Below are 19,474 nucleotides of genomic sequence, written 5' to 3' on the forward strand. Positions count from 1 at the left end.
AAGCAAAACAATCTGCCAATGGGGTAAGAAAAATATCTTATTTAAAACAGTCAAAACAAGATTATTTTTCTTACCCGGTTGGCAGATTATTTAGCTTGTTTTAAGCAAAAATGCACTTCATTTTGACTTTTTTTTCTGAATACAAGACAATAATTTTTACTCGTCTAGAAAATCCTTCTTGATTTAAGAATTTTTTAGATATTTTGGCTGGAAACAAGACAAAAAATCTAAGCTAGAAAAGCATTTTTTTTGCAGTGTATAGATGGAGGTAACGCCCTGTTAGTTTATTATACAGTCTGGATATACTCTAAAAGGTTACAAAGTTTATATATATGCATATTATATATGTTATGTAATGTTATAAGTAGGCTATTATTACGGAACTCTTATGTAAAGCTCTAGAAAAATTTAGTTAGTTTATTATACAGTATATATATATATATACAAACTTTGGACTTAATATAAAGTGGTATTTATAGTTTTTTTTTTAAAATGCATGTTCTAATTCAGTATGTATTTATTTTATTTTTTTTGGTTTTAAACTCCAAAAAATGCTTTTTTTCTCTCTCTTGTTTCCAGCCAAAATTTCTGAAAATTCTTAAATCAAGAAGGATTTTCTAGAGGAGTCAAAATGGTCTTCTCATGGTTCTCAGAAAAAGTTAAAGTTGAAACGAACAAAAAACTAGATTATTTTTCTCAGCCCACTGGCAGATTATTTAGCTTGTTTCACACTTAATTTTGACTAGTTTTTTTCTGAATTGTACCTGTTTAGAAAATCCTTCTTGATTTAAGAATTTTCAGAAATTTTGGCTGGAAACAAGACAAAAAATCTAAGTAAGAGAAGCATTTTTTTTGGCAGCGTTATAATTAGATTTAAGTTTTGGCTTGAAACAAGCAAAATAATCTGCCAATGGGGTAAGAAAAATAATCTTGTTTTCTGTTTAAAATAAGATATTTTTCTTACCCCATTGGCAGATTATTGCTGATTCTAAGCAAAAACTCACTTAATTCTGACTTGTTTTTTCTGAAAACAAGAAAATGATTTTTACTCGTCTAGAAAATCCTTCTTGATTTAAGACTTCTAAGGTATTTCAGATGAAAACAAGATGAAAAAAATGTACGAAAAGCATTTTTAGCTGTGTAATTTCTAAAATTGGTTCTACTCTGTTGTATTTCTGAGTAATTCAGTCATATTTTGATTGGGAATACTAAGCACATTTAGCGAGGAGCAGTTCAACATATGCTGCATTCACTCCCCTTTCTCTTTTCTGGTTGATTTTTGTCCATTTCCCAACTTTCCCTTCAAATAGGCAAAAAGTATAACTGAATGCATTGAGAAAAATTAAAGTGTAAAGTGGGCAACACCAAAGCTCCAACGATATTTATGTAAAAAGACTTTCGCATAACGTGATTTTTTTAATACACTTTTGATATCTTTGGAGCTTTGCTGTCGCCCACTTTATAATTTTCTACTTGTTTTTTAGCCGAGCACCCATTTGAGATTGATGTGCGTGTTTTGTTTGCTTTTTAACTGAATGCATTGATAATAAGAACCTGAACATGGCCGATGTTGGCTCAACAGGCTGCTGACGGAGAGTGAGAAGAGGCCGTTTGTGGAGGAAGCCGAGAGACTGAGAGTTCAGCACAAGAAGGATCACCCGGATTACAAATATCAGCCGAGGAGACGGAAGAGCGTGAAGCCAGGACAGAGCGAGTCTGACGCCGGCGGTGATCTGACCCAGCACATGTATAAAGCTGAACCTGGCATGGGGCGACTGGCGGCTCCCTCGGATCACATCAGCGATCATACAGGTGAGATATACACTCTCTGAGCAGGAGAAATAATGCTAACCCTGGTGAAAAAAAAGCTGAAACCAGCCTAGACTGGTTGGTTGGTTTTAGAGGGATTTTGGCCACTTTCCCAGTCTGGTCTTAGCTGGCCAGGCTTGGAGACCAGCTAAAACCTAGCTACTTCCAGCTTAAACCAGCTAAGACCAGCCAACCAGCCTAGGCTGATTTTAGCTGTTTTTTTTTCAGCAGGAAAACTAGCCCTGCTGAATAAACCAGCTAAAACCAGCCTAGGCTGGTTGGCTGGTCTTAGCTGGTTTAAGCTGGAAATGGCTGGTTTTAGCTGGTCTCCCAGCCTGGCCAGGCTGGTTTTAGCTGGTGGTTTCCCAGCCTGACTAGCTAAGACCAGCCTGACCAGCCTGGCCAGGCTGGAAAAGTGGCCAAAACCCCTCTAAAACCAGCCTGCCTCCCAGCTAAAACCAGCCAACCAGCCTAGGCTGGTTTTAGCTGGTTTTTTCACCAGGGAGGTAAATAAGTTTGTCAAGACTAGTTTAAAAAGTTTCAAGTTTGGACTGTTTTCAATCTGAAATAGTTTTAAGTAGTTTTCAAAGCTTAAAGTTGATAGATAGCTAGAAGTTACTAGCATGTTAACACGTTTCTATCATGATTAGCAAGTTACTAGCTTGTTGTGAGTGTGATAAACAAATTACTAACATGTGTCTAGCATGATTAGCATGTCACTAGCACGTTTCTAACATAATTAGTAAGTTATTAGCATGATTAGTATGTTACTAGCATGTTTTTAGCATGACTAGCAAGTTGCGAACGTTTTTAACATGACTAGCATGTTACTAGCATGTTTCTAACATAATTAGTAAGTTATTAGCATGGTTAGTATGTTACTAGCATGTAGCAAGTTGCAAGCATTTTTTTAACACGATTAACAAGTTGCTAGCCTTTTACTAGCATGTTTTAGCATGATTACTAAGTTGTTAGCATGATTAGCAAGTTACTAGCATGTTTTTAGCATGATTAGCAAGTTGTTAACATGATTAGCAAGTTACTAGCATGTTTTTAGCATGATTAGCAAGTTGCTAGCATTTTTTAACACGATTAACAAGTTACTAGCCTTTTACTAGCATGTTTTTAGCATGATTAGCAAGTTTGCATGTTTTTATCATGATAAGCAAGCTGCTAGCATTTTTTAACACGATTAACAAGTTGCTAGCCTTTTACTAGCATGTTTTTAGCATGATTAGCAAGTTCTTAGCATGATTAGCAAGTTACTAGCATTTTTATAACACGATTAACAAGTTGCTAGCCTTTTACTAGCATGTTTTTAGCATGATTAACAAGTTGCTAGCATTTTTATAACACGATTGGCAAGTTGGTAGCCTTTTACTAGCATGTTTTTAGCATGATTAGCAAGTTGCTAGCATTTTTATAACACGATTTACAAGTTGCTAGCCTTTTACTAGCATGTTTTTACCATGATTAGCAAGTTGCTAGCATTTTTATAACACGGTTAGCAAGTTGCTAGCATTTTTATAAAACGATTAACAAGTTGCTAGCCTTTTACTAGCATTTTTTTAGCATGATTAGCAAGTTGCTAGCATTTTTATAACACAATTAACAAGTTGCTAGCCTTTTACTAGCATGTTTTTACCATGATTAGCAAGTTGTTAGCATTTTTATAACACGATTAGCAAGTTGCTAGCCTTTTACTAGCATGTTTTTAGCATGATTAGCAAGTTGCTAGCATTTTTATAACACGATTAGCAAGTTGCTAGCCTTTTACTAGCATGTTTTTAGCATGATTAGCAAGTTGCTAGCATTTTTATAACACGATTAGCAAGTTGCTAGCCTTTTACTAGCATGTTTTTACCATGATTAGCAAGTTGTTAGCATGATTAGCAAGTTACTAGCATGTTTTTAGCATGATTAGTAAGTTGCTAACATGATTCTAACATGATTACCAAGTTGCTAACATGCTTCTAGCATGATTAACAAGTTGCTAGCATTTTACCTAGCCTATTTTTAGCATGATTAGCAAGTTTGCATGTTTTAATCATGATTAGCAAGTTGTTAGCATTTTACTAGCATGATTAGCAAGTTGCTAGCATTTTTATAACACGATTTACAAGTTGCTAGCCTTTTACTAGCATGTTTTTACCATGATTAGCAAGTTGCTAGCATTTTTATAACACGGTTAGCAAGTTGCTAGCATTTTTATAAAACGATTAACAAGTTGCTAGCCTTTTACTAGCATTTTTTTAGCATGATTAGCAAGTTGCTAGCATTTTTATAACACAATTAACAAGTTGCTAGCCTTTTACTAGCATGTTTTTACCATGATTAGCAAGTTGTTAGCATTTTTATAACACGATTAGCAAGTTGCTAGCCTTTTACTAGCATGTTTTTAGCATGATTAGCAAGTTGCTAAAATTTTTATAACACAATTAGCAAGTTGCTAGCCTTTTACTAGCATGTTTTTAGCATGATTAGCAAGTTGCTAGCCTTTTACTAGCATGTTTTTACCATGATTAGCAAGTTGTTAGCATGATTAGCAAGTTACTAGCATGTTTTTAGCATAATTAGTAAGTTGCTAACATGATTCTAACATGATTACCAAGTTGCTAACATGCTTCTAGCATTATTAACAAGTTGCTAGCATTTTACCTAGCCTATTTTTAGCATGATTAGCAAGTTTGCATGTTTTAATCATGATTAGCAAGTTGTTAGCATTTTACTAGCATGTTTTTAGCATGATTAGCAAGTTGTTAGCATGATTAGCAAGTTACTAGTATGTTTTTAGCATGATTAATAAGTAATTAGCATGATTAGCATGTTACTAGCATGTTGTTAGCATGATTAGTAAGTTGATAACATGATTCTAACATGACTACCAAGTTGCTAGCATGCTTCTAGCAGGATTAGCATGTCGCTAAAATGTTTCTAACATAATTAGCAAGTTGTTAACATGTTTCTAGAATGATTAACAAGTTGCTAGCATTTTACCTAGCCTATTTTTAACATGATTAGCAAATTTGCATGTTTTTATCATGATTAGCAAGTTGCTAGCATTTTTTAAACAATTGTTAGCCTTTTACTAGCATGTTTTTACCATGATTAGTAAGTTGCTTACATGATTCTAACATGATTACCAAGTTGTTAACATGTTTCTAGCATGAATTGCAAGTTGCTAGCATTTTACCTAGCCTATTTCTAGCATTATTAGCAAGTTGTTAAAATGTTTCTAGCATTATTAACAAGTTGCTAGCATTTTCCTAGCATGTTTCTAACATGATTAGCAAGTTGTTAGCATGATTGGCAAGTTGCTAACATGTTTCTATCATGATTTGCAAGTTCTTAGCAAGTTTTTAGCACGTGACTAGCTTGTTGTTAATGTGTCTAGCATGATTATCAAGTTGCTAGCTTTTTAAAACATGACTAACAAGTTGTTAGCATTTTTTAAACATTACTAAAGTTGCTAGCATTTTTCTAACATGTTTGTAGCACGATTAGCATGATTTAGATAGATGAGTTTAAATGAGTTAAAACTCTAGGAGGAGTAGTCAGAGATTTAAGTCTAAGAAGAAGAGGAAGAATAATAAGCCAAAGTCTAACATGGTTTGCTATCATCCTCAGGTCAGCCTCATGGTCCTCCAACTCCTCCAACCACGCCCAAAACAGAGCTCCATCACGGAGGAAAGCAGGACCCCAAGCAGGAAGGCAGACGTTTGCTGGAAGGCACTCAGAACAGACAGAACATCGACTTCAGCAACGTGGACATCTCAGAGCTGAGCACAGACGTCATCAGCAACATCGAGACCTTCGACGTGCACGAGTTCGACCAGTACCTGCCCCTGAGTGGAGCCACTCCAGACGCTCACCCGCAGTACCCTTCACCCTACGCCAGCACCGGAGCCGCCTGGAGCCGCAAGGGCTCCGTGACATCCTCGTCCTCGTCCGCCAGTGAACACAGAGCCCACATTAAAACTGAGCAGCTGAGTCCCGATCACTACAGCGAGCACTCGCCCGACTACAGCGTTTATTCCCACGCCTCCTTCTCCAGCGCTCAGTGTGACTATACGGACCTGCAGAGCTCCGGCTACTACGGCCCCTACCCCAGCTACCCCTCCGGCCTCTACCAGTACCCCTACTTCCACTCCTCACGCAGACCCTACGCCGGCAACATCCTCAACAGCTTGAACATTCCTGCCTCCCACAGTCCCTCCTCCAGCTGGGATCAGCCGGTGTACACCTCACTCTCCAGACCTTAGGACCAGATGCTTCTAGCACACATACATCTTAGAGATGTCTCTTTGACATCTGCCAGACGTAGTTTGCTCATCATTGAACGTTTCCTATCAGATGTCAAATAGACGTCTATTAGATGTCTTTAAGATGTTTATGAATTAGAATGAATGTAAAACTGACATCTTACAGACGTCTGCCAGATGTAGTTTGCTCATCTGCAATACATCTATTGGACGTTTCCTATCAGATGTCAAATAGATGTCTATTAGATGTCTTTAAGATGTTTAAGAATAATAATAAATGTAAAACTGACATCTTACAGACGTCTACCAGATGTAGTTTGCTCATTATTGAACGTTTCCTATCAGATGTCAAACAGACGTCTATTAGATGTCTTTAAGATGTTTATGAATCAGAATGCATGTAAAACTGACATCTTACAGACGTCTGCCAGATGTAGTTTGTTCATCTGCAATACGTCTATTGGACCATTCAGATCATTCAGATTCATTCAGATTGCTTGATTAATTTAGATCAGATGTCAAATAGATGTCTATTAGATGTCTTTAAGATGTTTAAGAATAATAATATGTAAAACTGACATCTTACAGACGTCTGCCAGATGTAGTTTGCTCATCATTGGACGTTTCCTATCAGATGTCAAACAGACGTCTATTAGATGTCTTTAAATTGTTTATGAATCAGAATGCATGTAAAACTGACATCTTACAGACGTCTGCCAGACGTTTATACACAGCAGATGCTTTCCAGATCAAGAGATCTTTAACAGATGTATGTGTGCTATCTGGGTGAGGACCGAGTTTGTGCCGCTGACCGAGCAATGAGTGCCTGCTGATCTCCACACATCTAAACACTGACGCTTGGTGCTGAACGCAATGATGAAGAGCCAGCAGAAATCCTCTGTGAGGACTGCTCCAGCGGACCAATGCTTTCACAGGAAGCTTTAGCTTCAGTTCGAATCTCACTGCAAAACATGCTCTTCTTATTTAGATTTAATGTCTCGTTTCCAGCCAAAATATCTACAAATTCTTAAATCAAGAAGGACTTTCTAGACCAGTAACAATTATTTCCTTTTATTAAAAAAAAAAAAGCTTGCTAATCATGTTAGAAATAATATGCTAGTAGCATGTTAATCATGCTAACAAGATGGATTTTCTAGACAAGTAAAAAAAATTTCAGAAAGTTGCTAATCATATTAGAAACATGCTAGTAACATGCTAATCATGCTAGAAACATGCTAGCAAGAAGGATTTTCTAGACAAATAAATGTTTTTCTTGTTTTCAGAAAAAAAGTGTTTATTCTTGAAACACGCTAGAAACGTTAGCAACTTGCTAATCATGTTAACAACATCTTAATCATGTTAAAACATGCTAGCAACATGTTAATCATGTTAAAAACATGTTAACAACTTGCTAATCATGCTAGAAACATGCTAGCAAGAAGGATTTTCTAGACAAGTAAAAATTATTTTGTTTTCAGAATAAGTGTTTTTTCTTGAAACAAGTTAGAAACATGCTAGCAACTTGCTAATCATGCTAACAACATGTTAATCATGATAATAACATGATTAACAAGTTGCTAGCATATTTTACCATGATTAACAAGTTGATAGCATTTTTCTAGCATGTTTTAACATGATTAGCAAATTGCTAGCATGGCGTTACCATGATTGTAGCGTGATTTCCAAGTTGTTAGCATGATTAGCATTTTACTACCATGTTTTAGCATTATTAATAAGTTGCTAGCATGATTCTAACATGATTAATAAGACGTTATCATGTTTCTAGCATGATTAACAACGCTAGAAACATGCTAGCAACTTGCATAGTCATGTTAGAGATATGCTAGTAACATGCTAATCATGCCAGAAACGTTAACAAGAATGATTTTCTAGACCAGTTAAAAATATTTTCTTGTTTTTAGAATAAAAGTTTTTTTCTTGAAACAACACGCTAGAGACATGTTAACAACTTGCTAATCATGCTCGAAACATGCTAGCAAGAAGGATTTTCTAGACAAAATTTTTCTTGTTTTCAGAAACTGTTTTTCCTTCAAACAACATGCTAGAAACATGCTAGCAACTTGCTAATCATGCTAGAAAAATGCTAAAAACATGCTAATCATGTTAAAAACATGCTAGCATAAAGGATTTTCTAGACAAGTAAATTTTTTCTTGTTTTCAGAAAGTGTTTTTCCTTCAAAACTATATGTTAAAAACATGCTAGCAAGAAGGATTTTCTAGACAAGTAAAATTTTTCTTGTTTTCGAAAACAGTTTTTCCTTCAAACAACACGTGAGAAACAAGCTAGCAACTTGCTAATCATGCTAGAAAAATGCTAAAAACATGCTAATTATGTTAAAAACATGCTAGCAAGAAGGATTTTCTAGACAAGTAAAATTTTTCTTGTTTTCAGACAGTTTTTCCTTCAAACAACACGTTAGAAACATGCTAGCAACTTGTTAATCATGCTAGAAAAAGGTTAAAAACATGCCAATCATGTTAAAAACATGCTAGCATAAAGGATTTTCTAAAGGAAAATGTTTCTTTGTTTTCAGAAAAGTGTTTTTTCTTAAAACAACACATTACAAACATGCTAGCAACTTGTTAATCATGCTAGAAACATGTTATCTTCTAATCATGTTAGAAACATGCTAGCAAGAAGGATTTTCTAGACAAGTAAAAAATATTTTGTTTTCAGAATAAAAGTGTTTTTTTCTTGAAACAACACGTTAGAAACATGCTAGCACCTTCTTATCATGCTAAAAACATGCTAATCATGTTAGAAACATGCTAGCAAGAAGTATTTTCTAGACAAGTAAACATTATTTTCTTGTTTTCTGAAGTGTTTCTTGCTTACCCCATTGGCAGATTTTTTTTTGTTTCAAGCAAAAATTCACTTTGAACTTTTTTCCGAAAACAAGAGTCGTCTAGAAAAAGAGTAAAAATTATTGTGTTTTCAGAAAAAAAAAAACAAGTCAAAATCAGGTGAGTTTTTACTTGAAACAAGCTAAATAATTTGCCAATGGGATAAGAAAAAAAATCTTGTTTTCTGTTTTCTTGTTCTAAGCAAAAACTTCTGAAAACAAGAAAAAAAATTTAGTCGTCTAGACAAACCTTCTTGATTTAAGAATTATTTGATATTTTGTCGGGAAACAAGACAATAAATCTAAGTAAGAAAAGCATTAGTTGCAGTGCTCTCTTTAACCTAAGTGTGTTCATTTGTAATTCTCTGTTTCATATATATTTATGTTGTTGTCATTGTTTTATTGTTTGTTCGTGTTTTACTTACAGAAGCTGAAATGATTTCCATAAACAGCCATTAATTTGTTGTTGAACATTGTTTTTAAAAGCATTCCTGGTTTTCTGTCACCAAACTAACTCTCATTGAAAGTAACGGATGACATGAATTGTTTTAATTGCTTTATTTGTTTTACGTGTGCGTCATTTTAGTGAGCACTTTAACATGATTTGCAGCAGGCTCATTAATAATTGCATTTTTAATTGATATCTTGTGCTTATTGAATTAAACCCATGTCCTTAATGATACAGCGATCCGCTGAATCTCAAACTCAGAGCAGTGTTCACTTCACATTGATTCCTGATGTATAATTTAAAAATGACTCGGCTGTGAATCTTCTCTTTTGTTAACAGGTTCATTCCTACCAAATGCTAACAGCTAACGCTGGCAATATTTGTGAAAAAAATAAAGTTTTATTTGAAATATGACTGTCTAGACTTTGTCTGAGCTGATGGATATTGTTGCGCTTGTCAAAGCTTTTGGTGCTTGTTTGCAAAAAGTATTACTTGATAAAAAAAACATTTTCAGTCACGAGAAAATAGATTTGATTTGACAGATAAAAAACAAAAACTTTAGAGCTGCAGAACCATTAGTTGTGATTAATCGATGCTAATCATGTTAATACATGTTAGCAACATGCTAATCATGCTATACACATTCTAACAACTTGCGAATCATGTTAGAAACATGTTAGTAACATGCTAATAACTTAATTTTAAACTCATGTTAACAACAGGCTAGCAACATGTTAATTATGCTAGAAACATGCTAGCAATGTGCAGCAACTTGTTATTCACGTTACAACCATGCTAGCAACTTGACAATCATGCTAGAAACACGCTAGCAACTTGTTAATCATGATAGAAACTTGATAATCATGTTAACACATGTTAATAACGTGTTAATCATGCTAGAAAGCATGTAAGCAACTTGCTAATCATGTTAACATGCTAATAATGCTAGAACATGCTAACAACTTGCTAATCATGTTAACATGCTAAAAATGCTAGAACATGCTAACAACTTGCTAATCGTGTTAACATGCTAATAATGCTAGAACATGCTAACAACTTGCTAATCGTGTTAAAAACATGCTAGCAACATGCTAATCATGCTAGAAAAATGTCAGCAACTTGCTAATCATGCTACAAATATGCTAGTAACACGCTAATGTGAGAAACATTAGCAACTTGTTAATCATGCTAGAAACATGTTAATAACTTGTTAATCAACGATAAGAAACTTTCTAATCATGTTAGAAACACATTAGCAACTTGCTAATCATGCTACAAATATGCTAGTAACAGGTTAATGTTAGAAACATCCTAGTAACTTGCTAATCATGCTAGAAAAATGCTAGAATTTTTTTTTAAAAATCGCGTTAACAACGTTAGCAACTTGCTAATCATATTAACATGCTAATAATGCTAAAACACGCTAGCAGCTTGTTAATCATGTTGGAAACATGCTAGAAACTTGGTAACAATGTTAGAAACATGTTAACAACTTGCTAATCATGTTAGAAACATCCTAGTAAGCTTGCTAATCATGTTAGAAAACATGCTAGCAACATGCTAGCAACTTGTTAAACATGCTACAAATATGTTAGTAACACGCTAATCATGTTAGAAACATGTTATTAACTTGGTAATCATTCTAGAAACACCATAGTAACTTGCTAATCATGTTAGAAACATGCTAGCAACTACAAATATGCTAGTAACATATTTGTAGTTGTAGCATAAGTATATGCTACAAATATGCTAGTAACACGTTAATCATGTTAGAAACATGTTAATAACTTGCTTATCATGCTACAAATATGCTAGTAACACGTTGTTAGAAACATGTTAGCAGCTTGCTAATCATGCTAGAAACATGTTAACAACTTGCTAATCATGCTACAAACATGCTAGTAACACGTTGTTAGAAACATTAGCAGCTTGCTAATCATGCTAGAAACATGTTAACAACTTGCTAATCATGATACAAACATGCTAGTAACACATTGTTAGAAACACGTTAGCAGCTTGCTAATCATGCTACAAATATGACAGTAACACGCTGTTAGAAACAGGTTAGCAGCTTGCTAATCATGCTACAAATATGCTAGTAACACTAATGTGAGAAACATTAGCAACTTGTTAATCAGGCTAGAAACTTGCTAATCATGTTAGAAACACATTAGCAACTTGCTAATCATGCTACAAATATGCTAGTAATAGGTAAATGTTAGAAACATGCTAGCAACTTGCTAATCATGCTAGAAACATCCTAGTAACTTGCTAATCATGCTAGAAAAATGCTATCAATTTGTTAATCACGTTAACAATGTTAGCAACTTGCTAATCATGTTAACATGCTAATAATGCTAAAACACGCTAGCAGCTTGTTAATCATGTTAGAAACATGCTAGAAACTTGCTAACAGTGTTAGAAAACATGCTGTTAGAAACACGTTAGCAGCTTGCTAATCATGCTTCAAATATGTATCTATCTATCTATCTATCTATCTATCTATCTATCTATCTATCTATCTATCTATCTATCTATCTATCTATCTTCAAACCTTATCTATCTATCTATCTATCTATCTATCTATCTATCTATCTATCTATATATATATATATCATCTATCTATCTATCTATCTATCTATCTATCTATCTATCTATCTATCTATATATATATATATCATCTATCTATCTATCTATCTATCTATCTATCTATCTGTCTGTCTGTCTGTCTGTCTGTCTATCTATATATCTATCATCTATCTACTATCTATTTATCTATCTATCTATCTATCTATCTATCTATTTATCTATCTGTCTATCTATCATCTATCTATCTATCTATCTGTCTGTCTGTCTGTCTGTCTGTCTGTCTGTCTGTCTATATATCTATCATCTATCTACTATCTATTTATCTATCTATCTATCTATCTATCTATCTATCTATCTATCTATCTATCTATCTATCTATCTATTTATCTATCTGTCTATCTATCATCTATCTATCTATCTATCTATCTATCTATCTATCTGTCTGTCTGTCTGTCTGTCTGTCTGTCTATCTATCTATATATCTATCATCTATTTATCTATCTATTTATCTATCTGTCTATCTATCATCTATCTATCTATCTATCTATCTATCTATCTATCTGTCTGTCTGTCTGTCTGTCTGTCTGTCTGTCTGTCTGTCTATCTATATATCTATCATCTATCTACTATCTATTTATCTATCTACTATCTATCTATCTATCTATCTATCTATCTATCTATCTGTCTATCTATCTATCTATCTATCTATCTATCTATCTATCTATCTATCTATCGATCGATCAACTTTAAGCTTTTAAAACTCCTTTAAACTTGAAACTATTTCAGACTGAAAACAGTCAAACTTAAAACTTTTAAACTTATTCAACTTTTTAAAGCTTTCAAACTTTCTGGTGTGGCTTCCTCAACCCAACTTAATGTTTGTCTTGACAAACTTTTGTATCTAGTTTTGATTTGATAAATCACGACTATAGATTTTGCCGCTCTAAATAAGTGTAGTTAAATAATGAGGTTTTATGAACATACACAACAAACATATGCCACTGAAAGATATGAACTCAGTGTCTTACTTTGGGAAATAATACGTCTGTGTTGCTCAGCAGCTGCTGCAGTCACATTCTCAGTTCGTCTTACATCTGCAACTGAAGCAGCTGTCAGCATCCAGACAGGCCGCCATGATCTTATTCAACAAAAGCTGCTGTCATTTTTCTACCACGTCTGATTGTGCTAACATTTCAGTCACTGTTTTATACGACGTAAACAACGTTGACCACAGGGACAAGCGGTTTGGAAAACGGACAACACACAGGCATCTTAATTATTTAACGGTGGTTTATTTCGAGCGACTGAACTGATAAATGAGCAAACTTGTTTTCTTTGTGGACCTGTTCATGAAAAATCATGAGAATAAAGTTGAAATACTATAACATTAAAGTTGAAATATGAGAATAAAGTTGAAATTATGAGAATAAATTAAAATATTATAAGAATAAAGTCAAATTTGAGAATAAAGTTGAAATTATGAGAATAAAGTCGAAATATGAGAATAAAGTCGAAATATGAAAATAAAGTCGAAATTATGAGAATAAATTAAAAATATTACAAGAATAAAGTCAATATTTTGAGAATAAAGTGGAAATATGAGAATAAAGTCAAAATTATGAGAATAAAGTCAAAATTACAAGAATAAACTTAATATTTTGAGAATAAAGTCAAAATTATGAGAATAAAGTCAAAATTACAAGAATAAACTTAATATTTTGAGAATAAAGTCGAAATATGAAAATAAAGTCGAAATATGAAAATAAATCAATATTTTGAGAATAAAGTCGAAATATGAGAATAAAGTCAAAATTATGAGAATAAAGTCAAAATTACAAGAATAAACTTAATATTTTGAGAATAAAGTCAAAATTATGAGAATAAAGTCAAAATTACAAGAATAAACTTAATATTTTGAGAATAAAGTCGAAATATGAAAATAAAGTCGAAATATGAAAATAAATCAATATTTTGAGAATAAAGTCGAAATATGAGAATAAAGTCAAAATTATGAGAATAAAGTCGAAATTACAAGAATAAAGTAAAAATATTACAAGAATAAAATCAATATTTTGAGAATAAAGTTGAAATATGAGAAAAAAAGTCAAAATTACAAGAATAAACTCAATATTTTGAGAATAAATTCAAAATTACAAGAATAAAGTAAACATATTACAAGAATAAAGTCAATATTTTGAGAATAAAGTCAAAATCATGAGAATAAAGTCGAAATATTACAAGAACATATAAAAAATTGATCTTATTCAACAAAAGCTGCTGTCATTTTTTCTACCACATCTGATTGTACTAACATTTCAGTCACTGTTTTATAAGACGTAAACAACGTTGACCACAGGGACAAGCGGTTTGGAAAACGGACAACACACAGGCATCTTAATTATTTAACGGTGGTTTATTTCGAGCGACTGAACTGATAAATGAGCAAACTTGTTTTCTTTGTGGACCTGTTCATGAAAAATCGTGAGAATAAAGTTGAAATACTATAACATTAAAGTTGAAATATGAGAATAAAGTTGAAATTATGAGAATAAATTAAAATATTATAAGAATAAAGTCAAATTTGAGAATAAAGTTGAAATTATGAGAATAAAGTCGAAATATGAGAATAAAGTCGAAATATGAAAATAAAGTCGAAATTATGAGATTAAATTAAAAATATTACAAGAATAAAGTCAATATTTTGAGAATAAAGTGGAAATATGAGAATAAAGTCAAAATTATGAGAATAAAGTCAAAATTACAAGAATAAACTTAATATTTTGAGAATAAAGTCAAAATTATGAGAATAAAGTCAAAATTACAAGAATAAACTTAATATTTTGAGAATAAAGTCGAAATATGAAAATAAAGTCGAAATATGAAAATAAATCAATATTTTGAGAATAAAGTCGAAATATGAGAATAAAGTCAAAATTATGAGAATAAAGTCGAAATTACAAGAATAAAGTAAAAATATTACAAGAATAAACTTAATATTTTGAGAATAAAGTCGAAATATGAAAATAAAGTCGAAATATGAAAATAAATCAATATTTTGAGAATAAAGTTGAAATATGAGAAAAAAAGTCAAAATTACAAGAATAAACTCAATATTTTGAGAATAAATTCAAAATTACAAGAATAAATTAAACATATTACAAGAATAAAGTCAATATTTTGAGAATAAAGTCAAAATTACAAGAATAAACTTAATATTTTGAGAATAAAGTCAAAATTATGAGAATAAAGTCAAAATTACAAGAATAAACTTAATATTTTGAGAATAAAGTCGAAATATGAAAATAAAGTCGAAATATGAAAATAAATCAATATTTTGAGAATAAAGTCGAAATATGAGAATAAAGTCAAAATTATGAGAATAAAGTCGAAATTACAAGAATAAAGTAAAAATATTACAAGAATAAAATCAATATTTTGAGAATAAAGTTGAAATATGAGAAAAAAAGTCAAAATTACAAGAATAAACTCAATATTTTGAGAATAAATTCAAAATTACAAGAATAAATTAAACATATTACAAGAATAAAGTCAATATTTTGAGAATAAAGTCGAAATATTACAAGAATAAAGTCGAAATATTACAAGAACATATAAAAAATTGATCTTATTCAGCAAAAGCTGCTGTCATTTTTCTACCACGTCTGATTGTGCTAACATTTCAGTCACTGTTTTATACGACGTAAACAACGTTGACCACAGGGACAAGCGGTTTGGAAAACGGACAACACACAGGCATCTTAATTATTTAACGGTGGTTTATTTCGAGCGACTGAACTGATAAATGAGCAAACTTGTTTTCTTTGTGGACCTGTTCATGAAAAATCATGAGAATAAAGTTGAAATACTATAACATTAAAGTTGAAATATGAGAATAAAGTTGAAATTATGAGAATAAATTAAAAATATTACAAGAATAAAGTCAATATTTTGAGAATAAAGTCGAAATATGAGAATAAAGTCGAAATATGAAAATAAAGTCGAAATTATGAGAATAAATTAAAAAAGTATTACAAGAATAAAGTCAATATTTTGAGAATAAAGTCGAAATATGAGAATAAAGTCGAAATATGAAAATAAAGTCGAAATTATGAGAATAAATTAAAAAAGTATTACAAGAATAAAGTCAATATTTTGAGAATAAAGTCGAAATGATGAGAATAATTTAAAAATATTACAAGAATAAAGTCAATATTTTGAGAATAAAGTCAAAATATGAGAATAAAATCGAAATTATGAGAATAAATTAAAAATATTACAAGAATAAAGTCAATATTTTGAGAATAAAGTTGAAATATGAGAATAAAGTCAAAATTATGAGAATAAAGTCGAAATATGAGAATAAAGTCGAAATATGAGAATAAAGTCGAGATTATGAGAATAAATTAAAAATATTACAAGAATAAAGTCAATATTTTGAGAATAAAGTTGAAATATGAGAATAAAGTCGAAATTATGAGAATAAAGTCGAAATATGAGAATAAAGTCGAAATATGAGAATAAAGTCGAGATTATGAGAATAAATTAAAAATATTACAAGAATAAAGTCAATATTTTGAGAATAAAGTCAATATTTTGAGAATAAAGTCGAAATATGAGAATAAAGTTGAAATATGAAAATAAAGTCGAAATTATGAGAATAAAGTCGAAATATGAAAATAAATCAATATTTTGAGAATAAAGTGGAAATATGAGAATAAAGTCAAAATTATGAGAATAAAGTCGAAATTATGAGAATAAATCAATATTTTGAGAATAAAGTCGAAATTCTGAGAATAATGTCAAAAATATGAGAATAAAGTCGAAATATGAAAATAAATCAATATTTTGAGAATAAAGTCGAAATTCTGAGAATAATGTCAAAAATATGAGAATAAAGTCAAAATTATGAGAATAAAGTCGAAATTATGAGAATAAAGCCAAAATTATGAGAATAAAGTCGAAATATGAAAATAAATCAATATTTTGAGAATTAAGTCGAAATATGAGAGTAATGTCAAAATTTTGAGAATAAAGTCGAAATTACAAGAATAAAGTCAATATTTTGAGAATAAAGTTGAAATATGAGAAAAAAGTAAAAATTACAAGAATAAACTCAATATTTTGAGAATAAATTCAAAATTACAAGAATAAAGTAAACATATTACAAGAATAAAGTCAATATTTTGAGAATTAAGTCGAAATATGAGAATAAAGTCGAAATATGAAAATAAAGTCGAAATTATGAGAATAAATTAAAAAAGTATTACAAGAATAAAGTCAATATTTTGAGAATAAAGTCAAAATATGAGAATAAAATCGAAATTATGAGAATAAATTAAAAATATTACAAGAATAAAGTCAATATTTTGAGAATAAAGTTGAAATATGAGAATAAAGTCGAAATTATGAGAATAAAGTCGAAATATGAAAATAAAGTCGAGATTATGAGAATAAATTAAAAATATTACAAGAATAAAGTCAATATTTTGAGAATAAAGTTGAAATATGAGAATAAAGTCGAAATTATGAGAATAATTTAAAAATATTACAAGAATAAAGTCAATATTTTGAGAATAAAGTCGAAATATGAGAATAAAGTTGAAATTATGAGAATAAAGTCGAAATATGAAAATAAAGTCGAAATTATGAGAATAAAGTGGAAATATGAAAATAAATCAATATTTTGAGAATAAAGTGGAAATATGAGAATAAAGTCAAAATTATGAGAATAAAGTCGAAATTATGAGAATAAAGTCAAAATTATGAGAATAAAGTCGAAATATGAAAATAAATCAATATTTTGAGAATAAAGTCGAAATTATGAGAATAATGTCAAAAATATGAGAATAAAGTCAAAATTATGAGAATAAAGTCGAAATTATGAGAATAAAGTCGAAATTATGAGAATAAAGTCGAAATATGAAAATAAATCAATATTTTGAGAATAAAGTCGAAATTATGAGAATAATGTCAAAAATATGAGAATAAAGTCAAAATTATGAGAATAAAGTCGAAATTATGAGAATAAAGTCGAAATTATGAGAATAAAGTCGAAATATGAAAATAAATCAATATTTTGAGAATAAAGTCGAAATATGAGAGTAATGTCAAAATTATGAGAATAAAGTCGAAATTACAAGAATAAAGTAAAAATATTACAAGAATAAAATCAATATTTTGAGAATAAAGTTGAAATATGAGAAAAAAGTAAAAATTACAAGAATAAACTCAATATTTTGAGAATAAATTCAAAATTACAAGAATAAAGTAAACATATTACAAGAATAAAGTCGAAATATTACAAGAACATATAAAAAATTGATCTTATTCAACAAAAGCTGCTGTCATTTTTCTACCACGTCTGATTGTGCTAACATTTCAGTCACTGTTTTATAAGGCGTAAACAACGTTGACCACAGGGACAAGCGGTTTGGAAAACGGACAACACACAGGCATCTTAATTATTTAACCGTGGTTTATTTTGAGCGACTGAACTGATAAATGAGCAAACTTGTTTTCTTTGTGAACCTGTTCATGAAAAATCGTGAGAATAAAGTTGAAATACTATAACAATAAAGTCGAAATATGAGAATAAAGTAGAAATTCTGAGAATAAATTAAAATATAAGAATAAAGTCAAATTTGAGAATAAAGTTGAAATATGAGAATAAAGTTGAAATATGAAAATAAAGTCGAAATTATGAGAATAAAGTCGAAATATGAAAATAAATCAATATTTTGAGAATAAAGTGGAAATATGAGAATAAAGTCAAAATTATGAGAATAAAGTCGAAATTATGAGAATAAATCAATATTTTGAGAATAAAGTCGAAATTCTGAGAATAATGTCAAAAATATGAGAATAAAGTCGAAATATGAAAATAAATCAATATTTTGAGAATAAAGTCGAAATTCTGAGAATAATGTCAAAAATATGAGAATAAAGTCAAAATTATGAGAATAAAGTCGAAATTATGAGAATAAAGTCAAAATTATGAGAATAAAGTCGAAATATGAAAATAAATCAATATTTTGAGAATTAAGTCGAAATATGAGAGTAATGTCAAAATTTTGAGAATAAAGTCGAAATTACAAGAATAAAGTAAAAATATTACAAGAATAAAATCAATATTTTGAGAATAAAGTTGAAATATGAGAAAAAAGTAAAAATTACAAGAATAAACTCAATATTTTGAGAATAAATTCAAAATTACAAGAATAAAGTAAACATATTACAAGAATAAAGTCAATATTTTGAGAATTAAGTCGAAATATGAGAATAAAGTCGAAATATGAAAATAAAGTCGAAATTATGAGAATAAATTAAAAAAGTATTACAAGAATAAAGTCAATATTTTGAGAATAAAGTCGAAATTATGAGAATAATTTAAAAATATTACAAGAATAAAGTCAATATTTTGAGAATAAAGTCAAAATATGAGAATAAAATCGAAATTATGAGAATAAATTAAAAATATTACAAGAATAAAGTCAATATTTTGA

The 19,474-nt window shown here is 30.4% G+C and overlaps 2 protein-coding genes across 2 annotated transcripts in view; one reads left to right on the plus strand and one right to left on the minus strand.

Moving 5' to 3' along the window:
- The window catches only part of LOC141319879 (protein NLRC3-like), a 352,126-nt gene that overhangs the window by 269,880 nt on the left and 62,772 nt on the right, over window positions 1-19,474 (minus strand). The gene's annotated exons all lie outside the window — the stretch shown is intronic.
- On the plus strand, window positions 19-9,797 carry LOC141342557 (transcription factor Sox-8-like). Its single transcript, XM_073847033.1, has 3 exons — window positions 19-23; window positions 1,583-1,812; window positions 5,437-9,797. Exons 1-3 carry the CDS (start codon window positions 19-21, stop codon window positions 6,069-6,071), a joined length of 870 nt encoding a protein of 289 aa, XP_073703134.1. The 3' UTR covers window positions 6,072-9,797.

The sequence above is a fragment of the Garra rufa genome, chromosome 1 (assembly GCF_049309525.1).
Source record: "Garra rufa chromosome 1, GarRuf1.0, whole genome shotgun sequence".
Lineage (NCBI taxonomy): Eukaryota > Metazoa > Chordata > Actinopteri > Cypriniformes > Cyprinidae > Garra > Garra rufa.